This window comes from Leptosomus discolor, chromosome 2 (genome assembly GCF_034619465.1).
Source record: "Leptosomus discolor isolate bLepDis1 chromosome 2, bLepDis1.hap2, whole genome shotgun sequence".
NCBI classification, from domain to species: domain Eukaryota; kingdom Metazoa; phylum Chordata; class Aves; order Leptosomiformes; family Leptosomidae; genus Leptosomus; species Leptosomus discolor.
In genome coordinates this window covers 42,680,987-42,700,266 of record NC_141392.1, presented here as the reverse complement: position 1 = coordinate 42,700,266, position 19,280 = coordinate 42,680,987, and the positions used below count along the sequence as shown (strand labels likewise).

The 19,280-nt window shown below is 36.8% G+C and overlaps 1 protein-coding gene across 1 annotated transcript in view; it reads left to right on the top strand.

The window, feature by feature from the left end:
• The window catches only part of RYR2 (ryanodine receptor 2), a 323,964-nt gene that overhangs the window by 257,199 nt on the left and 47,485 nt on the right, over positions 1–19,280 (top strand). The window contains exons 77-82 of the mRNA XM_086460401.1: positions 3,745–3,848; positions 4,455–4,506; positions 4,651–4,704; positions 6,305–6,328; positions 16,243–16,342; positions 18,243–18,322. Of these exons, the coding sequence (XP_086316527.1) occupies positions 3,745–3,848; positions 4,455–4,506; positions 4,651–4,704; positions 6,305–6,328; positions 16,243–16,342; positions 18,243–18,322 (414 nt within the window). The remainder of the gene's footprint in view (positions 1–3,744; positions 3,849–4,454; positions 4,507–4,650; positions 4,705–6,304; positions 6,329–16,242; positions 16,343–18,242; positions 18,323–19,280) is intronic.

Below are 19,280 nucleotides of genomic sequence, written 5' to 3'. Positions count from 1 at the left end.
TTTTCAGTAAAGCCTTGTGTCCTCATCCCTTACAACTGTCTCTAAGAAAGGTGATTCTTTTGAGAGTTGGAGAAGTACTAGGAAATGATTCAGTCCCTGGGAGGTCCAACAGAAAAGTCTGAGATCAAGCTTTTTATTGTGAGGAGAGCTTGCTCTCTGCAGTAGAGAGAGGAAGGTAAATGGAAAGTCGCTATTAGAAAAAAAAAAAAAAAGTCATTTGCTTTTGCTGTTTAAAGCTTATCCTTAAAACCAACTACCCAAGTTGTGAGCAATTTTGAAAATAAGGATCAAAATAGTGAAAGGAAGATGAGCAGCAGCGAGCTCAACACAAGCAGAGTATGGAAGTTCATTTTTGCCTGCACACATGCAGATTTCATTTCTTGTGGCATCCTTATTGTGTGATCAAGCATTGTGAAAAAGCAAGAGACTTCTGCAAATACTTACTTTGTATATAACCTTCTAAACTAATATCGTCATGTGTCCCAGGACACTGCGTGTGTTCTAAATGATGCAGGTTCATTGACAAAAATAATTGTGTTTTAGCAGTCAAGAGTGTGTGTGTACATACAGAATATGGAACAACATAGTTCTTTTCATGTGTGTATATATATGCGGGTACGTATGTGTGAAGAAATAACTCAGCATGGTCATTTGTTTACACTTCGACATAAAGGTTGTCTCCTTACCTCTATGAAACCATATCTTTGCTAAGTTTATAAAGAACTCCTTGCTGGCTGGTAGCTTATGTGAAAACCTGTCTTAGAGAAGACAGAAACAGACTGGATTGGCTGCTGTATCATCCTGTAGTAAAGGACTACAGGCATTCCCTTGTAATTCCCCAAGCACACAGATAAGTGTGTTTCCAGTGCTCTCTTAAGGTGAGATACATTACAGCTTTCATTCAAAAGAGAAAAAAAAAGCCCTATCTGTTCTGTAAATAAATTTCTGTCACATTCTTGCTGCTTTAGAGCACACTTCCGGAGAGTGGGTAAGGTTGTACTGTTCAGCTCTGTGGAGGTGACCCAAACTGTTGTGTGAACTTCATGAAAGATGTGATCGTGACACTGGTGAAGGTTTTCTGTCCCTCTTAGAGAAATTGTACCCTGGTTTATGAAGGAATTAAAGATTTATTGGACTGTCAAGGTGGAATCACAGCCTAGTCTGTGGTGGCAGAACTCATCTGAAAGGGGAGAAAGGAGGAGCCTTGGGTTCTCTAATGTATGCTTGAAGGATTGAGGTTTCTGAACTGTTCACATATTGGCTAGAAAACTGGAACAATCCAGGGCCCAGAAACTGTAGACAAGACTTCCTGTCCTTTAACTCTCAGTAGTCAGTAAACTACAATGTTGTGTACTGTAGTTCTTTCTCAATAGTGAGAATCTTGAACTCTCTTTCCTGCTAAGTAAAAATACTTTAAAGGGAGAAATGCTGTAAAAACTACCTCCTTCCTGACTTTGCCTGATCCAGGCAATTTATAGATCTGCAGTAAGGGCTTTTTCTGGGATATGTGAGATGAGTGTTTTCATCCCCTAAAGCAGAGGACTGAACTAAACTTGCAGTTTTGTTCCCTGACTTTTCTGTCCTGAAGTCTATTATACAAAAGTGGTACTGCTTTTTCTGCCTTTGTATATTAAAAGAAAAAAGCGTACACAAGTCCTGTATTTGAGGAGCTTAATTCTGCTGATTCTTAGTGCTGGTTCTTATCAGATTAAGTCTCTAGGAGAACTAGATTTTTAATGTTTGATAACAAAATCCTAGGATATTCAACACTGTCTTTATTAATAGTTAAAAATGCTTCTGCTTTATTAAATAGGTTATTTGAACACAAGATTAGGCAATAAAAGTATTTATTAGTTTTATTGATAGGTATTATTGGACAAAAATTATAAGAATAATATGTTTAATGGATGTTTAATAATTAGATTATATAAAAAGGAAATATTTTCTTTTAAATCTTCAACATTTAGAAATGGCAGCTAAAGCTTCCCCAAATTACTTGATTTATCCTCTTATGTTATGCTCAGTTAAAGCTTTTTATTTTACACTTAAATAACTGTAGGGCAAATTTCTGAAAACATTGAAAATTAAGAATACTTACTTCCTAGAAATGTCAGAAAACAATTTGGTTCTAGTGTTTATGCTATGCTTAAAGAGTTCTACTTAACTCAGTCATTGGTGAATTTGATCCTCCATTTAATTTGAATTAGATCTATGAAAGCTAATAACTTGTATTAAATACTAACACAACTTCTGCCCTTTTGCTTCATCAGTTTTGATAACATTAGAGAAGTGTTCCGGTTGATAACATTACCAAGTTTAGAATGCTGCCATTTAATTAAAGAGAAAGGTCAGCATCCTAAATAAGATTGAAACAGGGCAGGGGAAGACCTCCATAATGGTGAGATGTAACTAGAGTTATAATTTGCATTGTTCAGATCTTGTTGTTGGTACTGAAAATATTGTCACATATTGCAAAATGTTAAATGAACCTTGTATGGCCATCATAGACTAGCATGTGAAGCAATTGTTGTGCATATATGTCAACTAAAGTGAATTCTCAGCTGAGTACAGCTGAGTAGAAAAGGTGGATTTCACATGCACATATGAAGTGTAGGGCACATAGAGATCTATAAGCATTCCTACAGGAAGGTATTTGGCACTAGCACTCACAATTTTTTTTCTTAATAGGCAAAACGTCCATTTTGCTTATATCTGTCATGTGGCCAACCCTTCCTTATTGCTAACAGATAACATCTGACATAATAATTTCTTACTTGTGCAGTCTTATCAATGCATTAAGTACTTTTTATCTGTATTTTAGTGTATACTGCTAGGTGAAAACAAGGAGGAAGTGCAGGCATAATTTATGCAACCCGTTTTCTTTGAGGTACCAGGTGCTTTGTAGAAAAATATGTCTGGACAAAGGAATTTTGTTAATAACAAATTAACATTACAAGATATACAAAACTTACTTTCCGAAATGTCTTGGCAAAAGACAAGAAGGCAGAGGACAGATTTTGTATAGGTTCTTTTCAAAACGCTGCTTTGGTGGTTGCCATGATAGTATTTAGAACTACGTTTGTCTTTTAGACTGAACTAACTAGACCTGTCTAAACCTGAAAGCAAAATAACCACATAAAAAAACTAATTGTGTGTATAAATATATTATTGAATGATATATGGTATTTTTATACATTATTGATATTCTGAAATTCTACATCCTGCCAGCATTACTGTTGGTAGATACGGCTCCTTCTGTCTAAAACTGTTGGTGAGCTTCAAGTTTGGATTTTTTTCTCCCTCAAATCCTCTCAGAGTTTCTCAGCGAACATCATACCTGGCATAAGACTCAGAACAGAGGATTCTAATTTTTAGATGATGAAGCTTGTTAACATGGAGAGGAACAGACAATATAATAGCAAATGATGGCATCTGGTAACCACTCATTCTGGATAACAACAGTAAAAGATGGAAGTTTTTTTCAGAATCTAGGGAAGAGGCTTAATTTTTATGGGGAGAGGAAATCTGTAGCTTTGCAAGTGGTATCATCTTTGTAAGTCTTCATGGATGTAAACACAGTCAGGATTCAGGCTTTTCATGCTTTGCTTGGAACTTGTTTCCTCCTGTTTGTCCAAATCAAAATTACATATGTGAGTATTTAATGGTTGATAAATTGCACAGCCTAAAACATTTTTCACTACAGATAATTGAATATACTTTTCAAATCTTTTTTTTCCCCTGAAGAAACCTGGGGAGGAACCACCGGAGGAAGACGAAAGCCTTAAAAGAGTTGATCCTTTACATCAACTTATTCTGCTATTCAGTCGAACAGCCTTGACTGAAAAATGGTAGGGATGGTGTGAGAGACTGCAGAGTGTATGCAGATTTTGAGATTACTCGTGTGTTTGAAGTTATACATGTCTCTGTTCATGTGAGATTGCACAGGCTAGGCAAAAACATGTGTATATGTACATACGACGTTGGAGTTACACTCAAATCTCTCTAGCCTGTGATATGTAAAGAGATTTTTAACATGACTGATAATGAGATGTAAGGATTTTTCTAGAGATAAATAGATGCCCCTATACACTTTTTCACAGTTATGGATGCTGTGTTCAGGACTTACTACTCCTCTCTCTTCTGTCTGTGTTCCCTATTGACAGCTATATTCTGAATGTGAAATACAAGTATATTCCAGGTGTAATTGAAAAATTAACTTTGTTCTTTTCATTGGAAAGTGTTTATGAATTTCTGAGCACTGTGTTTGTAGCTGCTCTACTTTTCTGTTCGTGTTAATCAGGTCCTCATTTCCAGAAAAAGAGTTTTGTAATTAATTATGAGCATAAAAATCCTTTAAAAAGATTTTTAAGGTGCTTAAAAATATTTTGTTGCTCACATTCTACTATAATGGCTCTAATCTTCCTCATTTTCTCTTTCTTCTCTCTATTAACCAGCAAATTGGAAGAAGATTTCCTGTACATGGCTTATGCTGACATTATGGCAAAGGTAACTCTTTTTGCTATCTTTTCCATTTTTTTCTGTTTTAATTAAATCACTGAAGATGATCAGGAGAAATTATGTGTAAAGTGAAGGAAGGCTTAGCCCCCTTCCTCACCTTACCCTGAATATTTTCTTTCTACGTGGTATCAGAGCTGCCATGATGAAGAAGATGATGATGGTGAAGAAGAAGTAAAGAGTTTTGAAGTAAGATTATACTTCTGTTTTGTTTTTCCTTTCATGTTAGACATTATTTCATAGCTTCCAACTGACGTTTGTGTTTCTTGGTTCATGGCTTACTGCAGCTTATTATGCCAGTGAACTGCATGTCAGAAGCTGGATTGGCAGATACGAGTTACCAGATTCATAGTAGTAAAACAAAAACATATGTAGTATCACATAATATTATAGAGAGAGTAATTTAATGGAGCTTACATGTTTATCTGATTGACTTAAACTTTTTAGTTGTTGAAGAGAAATGTTATTGGTAGTAACTTATTCTGGAAGTCTGATAACAGTCTGTATCTTGTAAAGTATCATGTTCTACCTTTAGTTTGGATAGTTAAAATACTGAAATAATACTGCTTTTTGCAGTATTCATTTGCATTCAGTACCAGTAATTTATACAGTATTTTTCTGTTCACATACATAGTAATGCTTCTTAGTAAAATGTGAGCTTTTATTCATCAATACTGACAAGCTTTTTCTTATGTTGAGAGTAGGAAATCTGTACGTATTGTTTAACGTTGAGTTTTTAGTGATCATCACTATGTAAGGAAACACACTTATATGAGTTGATTACAAGAGTAGGAGATGAGTCCTTGTCATGTGTTTGCTCTGGGATCTATCTCTCTTTTTCCATTAATAAAATGGAGTTTACAAGAAATTTGTCTGTTTTGAGAGGCACTGAGGGAATTAGCTTGTTAATATAATTCTGACATTAAAAGTTGTCTTATCTTTCAAATCAATTAATACTTATATTTAATATCTTTACTAAAACACAGAAACACGAAATACATGCTTTTATTATTTCTTTAAAATATTTCTAAATACACAGATCAATTTGATATAAAACTACGTGTGCTGTTTTAATTTTTGAAGACATGTTTACTTTTACTCCCGTTGTTTAGTTCACATCAGATGTATTGTATATTTTCTACATGATGCTGCATGAGATAGCATTGAATTGTTTAAGTACATATTCTCTATTTGGCTCTGTACAGGAATCAGAAAGAATACCAACACCAAATTCTTTTCAGTCACTCAGATGTTCTAGTCCAGTTGAGTTACAGCTGATGTAACCAATATATAAATTGCTGTTTCTCAGTAAATGTCTTAAGTATGAATCCAAATTTCAGTCCTTTTTTTTTTTTGGTTTTGTTTTGTAATTTTTTTTCCCTGGAAATGCAGTGTATGATATATCATTGACTAAACAAAGAATATTTATTTCGATAAGCTTTTTTCCAGATAGCCCATGCATGCTTGTTAGATATCAAAAATCTTGTGCTTATAAATATGAAAATTCATAAATAGGAAACATTGAGGTGAATGAGCAAATTTATCAGTAAAGGATTTATTAGTGCTCCTTACCTAAATTATAATGGGTTCCTTGTTTGGTATTCAACTTTATCTTTTGAGAGAAATCCTATTCGTTTCTTTCTTTAGCTATGAAACTTATGTTCAAATAATGTGCTCGTCTGTTCAAAAGACAATTTTGTGTATGTATTTGGTCAGTCACCTGCAGAAAAAAATTTTGGACTTCTTTTTCTTATTATTATTTCGCTTCTTGTCCTTGCCCTTCCTTAAGGTGACAGGATCACAACGCAGCAAGGTAAAAAAAAAATATATGTGTATTTGTCTGGGTCTAATTGTGTGATTTTTTTTTTTTAGGCCCAACATCTTGGATAAGTTCAACTAAACAGTCTTGAAAACGTTTTTAACTTTTCAGTTGCAGCATGACATGTCTACCAAACCCTTCTTGTGCACAATCTATTTTTAAAGACTCCAAGAATTATTTATGCAAAATATGTCATATAAAGCTATGTTGCCATTTTGGGGAAAACAGAGTGTCATTTGGCTTGTTGATATTGTTTTGCTGTTGTTGCCTGTTGTGCATCGGTTATCTTCTTTCTGGTTACAATTTAATGTGAATGATTAAAATAATTTATTTGGCTTGTATGGGAAAACAGTTGGACTTTTTTTCTGTATCTTCACAGACGTATGTTTCTTATACAGTAGTAGAATTCTATTTCCAATGTTTGTCACAGAGAGAGCATCAACTATATTATAGTTCATCTGTGATTCAGATCCTTTGGAATAGAGTGAGTTCTTAGCAGTCATTGTGGTAGTATTTTATAGAAACTCCATACCTGAAGTGATTCCTGGTTGTTCCATGTTTTCTCTAAAAACATAGAGGCAATAGATCTGACATTTCACAGTGTTAGTTTTTGTGAGTTTTTTATTGACTCAATTTCTTGCAGTCTTTTGAGTCTCACCATGAAAGTCTGACCATTTGTTTCTAAAAGGTGGCCCATGGCTTAAACACCAGCCTACTCACCTACTTCATGTAAGCAGGAGTCTCAGTTCCCATTGCTGACTCAGGCTGCTTGCCGATAGCACTGCAAGGTTGATATTCTGAGAGAGGAGGAATGGTGTGTGGGGTAGCTAATTTTTCATTCTGAGGTGTTTAAATATAGTTATCTGTGCTGTGGCTAATGGCAGCTAGACTAAGTAGAGATGACTTCCTTGAGATTGGGAATGCACAGGTTTAGCTGATGGTCAGACTCAAGTCAGTAGCTTCAAAGTTCATTGCCTATGGCAATATGGGGAACAGCTATAACCTTCTCCTTTGAAAAGAGCTAGGTGATTTTGGTGTTTTGTTTGCTAGCACTTCTGTTAACATTGGTTTCCCAAAAGAAGGAGATTCCCATACAGCTGTGGAAAGAGAAGGTGTATTCCAGGATCGACTTCACTCTTAGTCCTTCAAAAGTTTGCACAGATCTGTTCCACCTTCATATGATGAAGGCATTATCCTGGAAGATGAGTGCGCTCACACAGACTCACAAAAAGTTGTTTAAAAAGTATTGTAGTTGCCACAAACACAAAGTACATATTACAAAGCCTGAAAGGAAGTATGTAAGCAACCTAATTAGTATAATTTCTTCTTTGTTTCTTCCATTAATTCAGCTACTCAAATACTACATGTCTATCACTCTGCCTACTTGGTTAGCATAGTCAAAATGCTGTATGTTCTGTAGAAAATTTTCTGTCTTGCTGTTTGAGAAGTGTTTTAAAAGGGAAGAAAGCAGCAATAAATAATCCTCGCCTCCTTCTTACATGACAGGAAACAGTTGTAAAGATATGAGCCCATACATACCAGCTGTGCGTGTGCATTTGTGTGTTTGTTTCTGTCTGTCAGGCTGTCTCAAAGTGCAATGTTGAAGGCAGTTATTTTATTCCATGCTCTGTGTGCATGTGAAAAGCCTGACTGTTCAATTTGTATGGGAATAAAACTCTATTGCTCCTTTAGACTTTACAAATGTGTGATGTTTAAAGTCCTGAATCTTTTCACAGTCAGAGCAGCGGAGACCTTTGGGCAAGCTTAAAATGTGATAAATACGATGAGTGTATTTTATTGGCAATTTTCATGCCCATGTCTCATGCAGTGTAGTCTCATTTTTGTACAAATAATCTGTATTGCGATCACTGTGTGGGCAGTAGGGAGGTCGCAATATAAACCCACAATAAAGTTGTCTGTGAGTTACTATGTGCCTGTCTGCATTTGCGTGCTAGTATTTGCTTTGAATTATTATTATCATCTTTGGTCCTTGCCCTTTGTCTCTAAGTTAACTTTCTATTGAACAGATGCTTGATTGACTCCCTGTAGAGTTGGTGTCACTGTCCTCCTTTATTCTATCTAGAGTTGGTGTCACTGTCCTCCTTTATTCTATCTGATAGGAAATTCTTTCCAATCAAAGTGTTTCACTGTCTGAATGCAAATACATTTCTGCATTTGAGTCCCTGACTCTACTGGTTTGCTACATATTAATGTGCTCTAAATACATATAGGATGGAAAATCAAAAAAAAAGAATCAAAACCTAGTTCATCTTTTTAAAATCAGTTCATTTAAATTGGCTTTTCATAGGAAGAAAAGAAATGGGGAAATAGAGCTTCATATGTCAGTTTTCTTCATTCCTGTTAGTGGTAGAGCATCTTTGATAGACTTTTCTCTTCCTTGGATTTTTGTCAAAATGATACATTGTGCTTATCTCAGGCACAGAAAGGCTTGCAAGTTTCAGCATGTACAAGTAATGCAAGCTTTTAAGGCTCTAGCCCATTGAAGATGGTCACTGTTATCTCTCACTGTCACAAAGCTTGCAGAAATAGAGTGATCGTATACCATGTATTTACAATAAGTAACAATTTTTGTTAAAGAATGATAAAAATTAAGGTCACACGCCATGATCAGTGTATCATTTCTTAGGAATTACATTTCTCTGGGCAACCTGTTCCAGTGTTTCACCACCCTCATTGTAAAAAATGTCTTCCTTATATCTAAGCTAAATCTCCCCTCTTTCAGTTTGAAACCATTACCCGTCATGCTATCACAACACTCTCTGATAAAGAGTTCCTCCCCACCTTTCCTGTAGGGCCCCTTTAGATACTGGAATGGCCACTATAAGCTCTTCCTGCTGCCTTTTCTTCTCCAGGCTGAAGAACCCCAACTCTCTCAGTCTGTCTTCATAGGAGAGGTGTTCCATCCCTCTGATCATTTTGGTGGCCCTCCTCTGGACCTGCTCCAACAGGTGACTGTCTGTCTTGTGCTGTGGATTCCAGAGCTGGACACAGTACTTCACGTGGGTTTTATCAGTGTGGAGTGGAGTAACAGAATCACCTCCCTTGACCTGCTGGCCACGCTTCTTTTGATGCAGCCCAGGATACAGTTGGCCTTCCAGGCTGCGAGTGCACATTGCTGGCTCACGTCCAGCTTTTCTGTCCACCAGTACTCCTAAATCATCCTTCACAGGGCTGCACTCAATTCTTTCATCCCTGCAACCTGTATTGGTCCCAGGGGCTGCCCTAACCCAGGTGCAGAACCCTGCACTTGGCCTTGTTGAACCTCATGACCTTCATGTGGGCCTACTTCTTGTCCAGGTCCCTCTGGATGGCATCCTGTCCCTCAGGCACATAAACTGCACTACTCAGTGTCTGCTGCAAACTTCCTGATGGCGCACTTGATCCCACTTATGTCGTCAGTGAAGATACTAAAAAGCACTGGTCCCATACAATACGGACCCCTGAGAGGCACCACTTGCCCCCGATCTCCTTTTGAACATCAAGCCATTGACCGCTACCTTCTGCATGTGACCATCCAACCAGTTCCTCATCCACCGAACAGTCCACCCATCAAATCCATATCTCTCCAGTTTAGAGACAAGAATGTTGTGGGGGACCATGTCAAAGGCATTACAGAAGCCCAGATAGGTGACATGTGTAGCTCTTCCCTTGTCCACTGATGTAGTCAGTCCATCATAAAAGGCCACTAGGTTGGTCAGGCAGAACTTGCACCGATGAAGCTGTGCTGGCTGTCTCGAATCACCTCCCTGTCCTCCATGTGCCTTAGCAGAGCTTCTAGGAGGATCTTCCCAGGTACAGAGGTGAGTCTGACAGGTTGATAGTTCCCAGTGTCCTCCTTTTATCCTTTTTTAAAAATGGGTGCAATGTTTGCCTTTTTCCAGTCACCAGGGAATTCGTATCATAGAGAGTGGCTTGACATCTACATCAGCTAATTCCCTGGGATGCATCTCATCAGCTCCCATAGACTTACGTATGTTCAGGTTCCTCAGATGGTCGTGAACCTAATCATCTCTTACAGTGGGAGGGACTTTCCTCCTCCAGTCCCCCATCTTGCAGTCCATGCACTCAAGAGGTGTGGGAAGAGATTTTGCCAGTGAAGACTGAGGCAAAAAAGTTGTTGAGTACTTCAGCCTTCTCCTTGTCTATTGTTACTAGCCTGCTGCTTTTGCTCATCATGGGGTTTATGCTTTCTTTGACCTTCCTTTTGTAGTTGACATACCTGTAGAAGCCCTTATTCTTTGCATACCTTGCCAAGTTCAGCTCTAGCCACACCTTGGCCTTCCTGACCCCATCCCCACACAACTGGGCAGCATCTCGCTGCTTTTCCCAGGATAAGCTACATCTACTACAAAACCACAAACCTATGGTTAAGAAAGATTCAGTCAGTTTTTACATGTTGTAATAAGGGGGGTAGAGTTCTTTTGTTCTTTCTTTCATACTGATGGTGTCGATATTGTGCTATTTATCAATGCCAGGTAGGACTGACTTTCTTTTTCCTTCTTGTGCTCCCCACCACCTTATTTACATCAGTCAGTGTTTTTTTTATTCTATGGTGGAAAATAAAAGTCTTTAATCCATTTAGAGAATTTATGGTGTCCACTACTAGGCAGTCAGCTCTTCGCTTCTCATCTGCTCCTACTTGCTTGCATTATTTTGATTCACTACAGTCTAGTTTATAATATCAATAACATAGGGTCAGTGCCATTAATACATTCTTTGTTATAAGGTCAGCTGTTTCTCAGTTTCTTGCGTATCTGGCAAGGCTGTTTTGGGCTATATGAATAACTTCCCATTGACTATGGGAAACGTTCAGCAAAAGTCTTGTAGAGAATCTCTTTTCTACAAAGCAAGTAATATACCCTTGCTTTTCTCTGGGTTTAAGTTCAGGGGCTTAATGATAAATGGTGATTTAAGGCTGTTAATTAAGATCTTTCATTGCATCTTCTGGCTGCTTCCCATCTTCTGTGTTTATCAACAGCACTTCCCCGCCACCCCCATTGTTTCTGCTGCTTATACCAGCATTAGTGTGGTACTTTTCAAGAGTACTCCCAGACATCCATCTGCTCCAGTCTTTCAAGTCAAACACCAGCTGGCACTCCATGCTTCACTGCTGTAGAGATCTATGTAAGGCAGGGCCTTTGGCAGTCCTGGGATAAGGGGTGATGTACTTTGAAGAAGAAATACTTTGCAATGATTAAGAGACCATTCGTAGGTTCCAAGTTCTTTGCTTATTTTTAATGCAGTAAATACATAATAATCTTACCAAACTTATCCCTGTACATGAGATTGTCTGCTCCAGCTAACTGATTCAGTTCCAGTCATAGTGGAGTCTTCTAAATGATGCATTACCCTTTTTTTTAATTATTATTTAATTATTATTCCCATAGAGAGTTAGACATCTATGTCAGCTATTTCAAATACGACAAATTTGTCACCCAACTTTAAACAAGAAAGGATGACACAGTTTGAAAATAATGTGTAGTTTTATAGCTATGTACTATTGGAGAAAAAAATTGGAAACTGAGAATACATAGGTTTGAAAGTCACCCAATACAATATTCTTCCTTTTAGAGATTAAATACTTTGTCAGTTCCTGCCTATTTGAATAGGAATGAATATGTTGAGTGATCTCATCAGCATGACAAAAATATGGAGGCAGTATGTAGGAATCAAAACTTAACTTCCTTGCAAGAGGAAGATGTAAACGAATGACAGTATAAAAGTTATTACATCAGTAAAGATATTGCTGCAAGCTGAAATGGATAAATCTTAAACAAAATAAAATGTGTAGTGAAGGTTTTATTTCAGGATATCTTTATTCCTGTGCATTTGTAGCTCAGATTTAATGCTATTTTAACACAGAGTATTTTGTTTAGTTTAGTACGTGTTTTTTGTTTGTTTTACAGCTATATATTTATATGAACAAGATATATTTATAATATAACATTGAAGTTTTTAATACAGATAGTTCAAATGCTAGGAAATGTGAACTATAGTGTTGATAAATCAATCCTTACTTTGTGTCCATGTGGATTATTATGCTGACTGTTGATATTGAGTAACATAGTTGTGTCATAAAATCTGATGATATGGCATGATAAATTTTTTCCTCCCAGGCATTTATTACTGCGGAGAGTCAGCAGAACACCAGTACTTCTTTCTCTGAATATTGGTGTGAATACAAGAAATTATTTTGATGAATGATTGCTATAATTCTTGTGTCTTCTCAGCTGTTTCATAATGATAGCTTTTTGCTATCTTGTCTGAAATGTGTTAAAAATTTGTTAATATGATGGTTTGTTCCTCTTCGATTCTCTTTTTTGCCCAGATACTTTTGACGTCAATGTTACTTCGTTTCCTCTCATCTCACCATATTACAAAATACTTATAGGAACACCCAAGAAAGCTGAATGTTGTTTACAGACAATCAAATCAAAACAGCCTTTTTGCTTACATTTTTTTCCTAGCTACATTTTATTTTTATTGTTGTTATTTGTTTAGCACCAAGAGTGATAAAGATGAATGCAGGGAATATTTTCAGATTTTATGAAGTCATTGAGTTAAGATAGAGTAGATAAAAGCATATGTTTACTTAATAATATTTAATAAATCCCCTTCTACAGGAAGTCTACCAGTGTTCTTAAGTCTTGTAAAGAATTGTTACATTCGAAGTAAATAGCTGTATTTTTGAGAAAAGTAAAAAATTAGTAACACACTGCCACTGACTGCATATATTTAAGAATGGGGTAGTTAATTTATGAACCTATTTATTATTTTTAGTGATGATGCTTAGAGACCACTTTCAGGCATTTTCAGAAGTATTTACTTCTATCATGGAAGTAATATCAAATGATAGAAGGCTTATAGATGCCTGGCATTGAGACAAATCAGTGTTCCTAAACTGTGGAAGAGCACATAGAACAAGAAAGCACAGCAGGTGGTGGAGAAATGTCTTTAGAATCGCCATTCATTTATTTTGAAATTCACTTTTGAGATCAATTGAATTTTAATTATTTTATGTACTAGCAGTTTAGTAATCTCTAAATTTCCTGTCTACCTTATTCTTTAAAGAATTTATTTTGTTGTGTGATAATCTGGATAATGACAGGCTTCAATATAGAAAGGATACTTCAAGTCAGTGAAGTATAATTATGAATATCATATCAGCTAGTTAAAAATTAGTTTTCAACTAGAAAAAAATCTTTTGGGGCAGAGACTCAGCAGAAGCAGAAATATGGGTGTGAAATTGCAGAGTCAGAAATATTTCTTCAAGTAATACAGAAAGCATATTTGATAAAATAGCTAAAATGTAATTTTGCCTAATGTGTGTTTTTTGGCGTATGGTTGCTTGTAACAACTTAAAAAAAACCCCAAAAAAATAGAATGAAGTAGAAAATATTTGAGTCTATGCTTTCAAGTATGATGAAAAAGTTTCCTTGGTTTGGTAGGTTGCTGGAGAAAGTCTATAATGTGGGAATACGTGTACATACATTGCCACGTGGTCAGCTTTCTCACATACAAATAGAAAACACCCAAGATAAAATAGACTTGGTTTTCTTTGAGTGTTGGTTTGTTTTGTTGTTTGGTGGTTTGTTTTTTTTTTAATTCTGGTGGGTTATTTTTAATGTTTCATTTAGTATGAAGTATTTTTGCTATTGTCGTGATGGTTTTGTGAATGACATAAAATTCAAATCACTGGCTAATTATTTTGGTATTCTTGACATCAGCTGACAAGCACAGTAAGTGCAAAAAACTGTGCAGGTAGCACAGATAGCAGTGTTAGCAGTAAGCACATCTTAGAGAAATGAGGATACCTTCAGCAGCCAGAAGCTCTATTGATTTAGTATACTTTGTATGCAATGTGTGGCCCACTTCATATCAGCACTGCCATGACACACACACATATGTATTAACCTTGCATGGAGAAAGCAACAGTGAAAAAGCATTGTCAAGCTGAAGAAGGAACCATGGTCTTTGGGGATTACTATCAAAGGAATGGTTGCTTTTAGAATAAATGTTTGTGGTGGATTTTTTTTTTTTTTTTTTTGATCTGATTTGTTACTAGTTACCTAGAAAGCTTGATTTCCGTGGAAATTGCCACTCTTCTCGCTTTAAGCTGTTTGGCAATGCCTGTTTCTGCTGTTCTATAGTGCCATTGCAAGAAGTCTGCATACCCTTTCTTTTAGTCTGTAGATTATGCAGAAGCATCCTCACTATAAGCATTCTTACAAACTTATCAAAAAAATATCATATAATGAAAGTAGTATAGCTGATGTTAGGTTTGTGAACAAAAGTGAATAATAAATCTTGCAATGGAAGAAGAATGAAAGATTGTTGGGTCTAAAACTAAAAGTAACTAGAAATAGGAAATAGTTTTTGAAAAAAGAAACACTGAACAATTTTCAGTGGCCTCTGAAGTGAATTAAAATATTTTATTGTAGATATATCGAAGCTGTGATGTCATGATTTTCTGATGTTTCTGTGTGTGTGTGTGTGTGTGTGTTTCTGTTTTGTTTTTGTTGAACTTCCAGGAAGAGGTTTAAACATGAAGGCAAAACTTTCAAACCTTAGCTAAATATGAAGCACAGCTGCCTTTTTTTTTTTTTTTCCTTTTTGTGCCTCCATCTAGATCTGTCACATAATTTACAGAAAAAAGAAAGATACAATTTAACCACAGGAGAGCTAATAGTGTGAAAAAAAAAACCCTGATGAATTTTGTTTCCGCAGCACGATATTATCAAAGATTTAAGAAACAAATTTGCCAGCCTCGGCGAGAACTCTCTGGTAACAGCATAAATGTCTGTGTTGGTTTGCTTTTGAGTTAAAGGTTTCTTTTTCATTCATTTGAACATATTTCTCTTTTTTACCTCTTCTTTTTTAATTTATTATTCATACCCTCTATTTAGCAAGCCTTCATTTTTTAAACCTCTTCCATCTTCCAATGTCTTTTTTCCGTAACTTGGATGGAAAGTTTATGGCAGCAAAGCTGTCATTCTGGCTACTTCTGCTGCAGCTGTTCCTGCTTTTAGGTCATACATGTTTTGGGCGTTGTGTTTTTGGACATGATACTAACTGATTGTGTCATGTTCCTTTTGAGTAAGCTTTTTACCACGCCATCCGATGGACTCGCTGTCATAGGGCTCTATGCAACTTCCATTTTGCAACTTATACTGCTTAGTCATCCTCAATTCTCTGGCAAACTTCAATTAACTTGGTGAAAGTTCAAACTCATCTGGAATTAACTGTGCCTTTATGTTTGCTCTTTATGTTCTTCTTTATGTTTTCGGTAGTAATTTAAATTATAAAGAACAAACTTCACCATTGCTCAAGCAACGCCATGCAGTATTGTTTGTTGCCGCTAGAGAATGTAAAATATAAAAGCACAGTGTATTCTATCAAATATTCTGTTGGTAGAGTGGGCAATCTATATTGTAATATAATGATGTTTTGAAAAAACATCTGAGATGCTTCTGTTACTCTGGTATTCAGCAATAACTTGCAACTCAAGAGCCACATACTGAGCAGTATGAAGTTATGGTCATGCTATAGAAGATTTTTAAGAGTATGAACTGTCGCACAAAACCACGGCACAGAAGTGCAAGTTTTATATATGCAGTATATATATAATGAACATGGGCTTTGAACTAACCTAATGATTTACAATTGAGATGACTTTTTTCAGATAAACTGCTAAAAACATTATTAAAGAAAAAAACCAAGGGGAGAATATTACTTGAACATGTTAAATATCTGTTGAGTAGCATTGTGTGTATTAAAATGGTACATGATGTTGCCATAGAGCCCATATACTAAGAGAAAACCAAAAACCTTTGGAGAACTGATAGCAACTGAAGTTGTCATCTTACATGACTGGAATTTTTATTCAGGAAAAAGAAATGGAAAAGCAAAAACTCCTGTATCAGCAAGCCAGACTGCATGACCGGGGTGCTGCTGAGATGGTTCTGCAGACAATCAGTGCTAGTAAAGGTAATGTTATGTTGTGTAGATTACATATTAAACCTTATTTCTCATGATGTTTGAAATTATTGGAATTCTTATTGGGCAAAACCTGCAGATGTTTGGCACTAAAGCTGGCTTTCAAAATGAACCCAAAATTTCAAAAATTATTGACAGCTAATCCAGACAAGTGTAATCATAGAATCATAGAAGGGTTTGGGCTGGAAGGGACCTTAAAGATCATCAAGTTCCAACCCCATTGCCATGGGCAGGGACACCTTCCACTAGACCAGGTTGCTCAAAGCCCCATCCAACCTGGCCTTGAACACTTCCAGGGCGGGGGAAGACACAACTTCTCTGGGCAACCTGTGCCAGTGTCTCACCACCCTCACAGTAAAGAATTTCCTCCTAATGTCTAATCTAAATCTCCTCTCTTTCAGTTTGAAACCTTTGTTCTATCACTACCCTCCCTGATAAAGAGTCCCTCCCCACCTTTCCTACAGGCCCCCTTTAAGTACTGGAAGGCCGCTGTAAGTTCTCCCCAGAGCCTGCTCTTCTCCAGGCTGAACAACCCCAACTCCCTCAGCCTGTCATCATAGCAGAGGTGCTCCAGCCCTCTGATCATCGTGGCCCTCCTCAGGACCTGCTCAAGCAGGTCCATGTGTTTCTTGTGCTGGGGGCCCCAGAGCTGGATGTGGTACTCAGGTGGGGTCTCACCAGAGTGACGTAGAGTGACAGAATCCCCTCCCTCGACCTGCTGGATGCACTTCTTTTGATGCAGCCCAGGATGCAATTTACTTTCTTGGCTGCAAGCGCACATTGCTGCCTCATATTCAGTTTTTTTATGCACCAGCCCCCCAAGTTGTTCTCTACAGGGCTGCTCTTGATCCACTCATCGCACAGCCTGTATCTGTGCTTGAGATTTCCCCAACCCAGGTACAGGACCATGCACTTTGCCTTGTTGAACTTCATGAGGTTAGCATGGGTCCACCTCTCAATCCCATCAAGGTCCCTCTGGATGGCATCCCTTCCCTCCAGTGTGTTGACCCCACCACACACCTTGGTGTAGTCAGCAAACTTGCTGGGGGTGGGCTCAATCCTGCTGTCCGTGTCGCTGACAGAGATGTTAAATAGCACCAAATTGAATAATTGTGTGAATGATGAATAATTCTCATAAGGTGGTGGTTGTTGTTTATTGTTATTGTAAGGATAATTATTCTAGTGATGATTGAGAGTGTGAAAAAGTTACTAGCTTTGTCAATATGCAATGACAAAAAGGCCCCCAAATTCAGGGATCTGTACAGTTCTGAAGCAGGTGTAGACCTTGGTCCTCCCCACCCATTCCCCAAATATCTACTTTATTGGTGTAATTTGATAAATATTTCAGAAGTGTAAATGATACTTTTGTCCCTTAGATACCATCTTACTCTAAGATCTGATGCTTTCACTGTCTGTACTGTGATTTGTTTCTACAGTAGTGATGTTTTAAAAGTTCCTGTTTAAAAATTTCATTTACTGTAAATAAATGCTTTGGATCACTATAGTTTTCTGAAGAAACAGGGAAAAAATATCTAGACTGGCATGCAGAGGAGACACATTGTTAAACTTGAAATCTAGATTAAAATTGTGCACCCAGCCTTAAATCAACTGCTGGATGCTCTAGCGAATGAAACATGATTTGTATTTATTGAGCTCCCTGTCTTATATCTTGCTTCTTTTGTGTGCTGTATGTACGTTACACTATGTCTGTAGGCACTCAGGAAGAATCTAAGTCACACTAGAGATCACTAAAGAAAAATAGGCCTGTTTTACAAGAGAAACAAAAAGTCCTCTCCTGTTAAATTACCATTTAAGTCATTGTACAGAGAAGTTTACACAACATTCTTCTTTTTATATGTGAACTAAAAGTGTATTTTAAAATAATTTTAAGGTGAGATGGGGCCAATGGTTGCAGCTACCCTAAAGCTGGGGATTGCCATCTTAAATGGAGGAAATTCTACGGTTCAGCAGGTAATGTGCTAATTTATTTTCACCTATTCCATTCAGTATAGATCTTTATACCATGGTCATTATTATTGTAATAGTACATTATATAATATGACTATTTGTCAGATACTGTTTATCCTCTTATTCCCAGAAGAATATAGTGTACAAAAGTACCTTGTTTGCTAGGTATATATTTCTTATTCGTATACATATAATTAATCTACAGAATATAGGACTACAAGAAATTTGTTTTGCACTTCAGCTGGAAGGGGGAAATTTTATGTTAAATCATTAACTTCTAGAGGAATTCTGTGGAAGGGAAGGATTTCTTGGGAGATTACCATTGTCCTGTAGCTAGTAGAGTAAAATTACTAACCCCACTCTTCACCAAATAAAAAGATACATAATGTCAGAAGTCCTTAGCTTATGCCATGGAGAGTCTTGGTAATAAAAGCAGAGAATGCAAACTTGTTTTACTAATCTATAGTAAGATAATGTGGTGAGCAGTGGACAAGTCTGGTATGTGAACTGTTGAAGAGAAGTAACTGGTACAGAGTACGTTCAGTGTTCTGTACTAGTTGAAGATACGTGTGTCCAGAAGGCTTCATACCTGCCATTACCACATTGCTGTAGGACAATTTGAGGAATACAGACGACTGGGAACAGTTAAGGTCCCAAGTTAAGCAACCACTGAAGCAGCTGAATTCAGCCAAAAATAATGTTCTTTTCAGGGGTTATCATTACCAGGAATTGACAAGTAAGACCACAAATTGTGCAGAAAAGTATCTGCTTGAACCATTGCCAGTTCTTTGTGATGTCATAATATTAAATTACTTGGGAAAATCATGACATCTGTACATAGTTATTTAATCTGAATTTGTAATGCTATGATCTAAATTTTTTTAAATTATTTGACAAAGTCTTAACTAATCAGAATGCAGGAAATAGTTGTTAGTATAGTTACAGTAATACTAATAATACT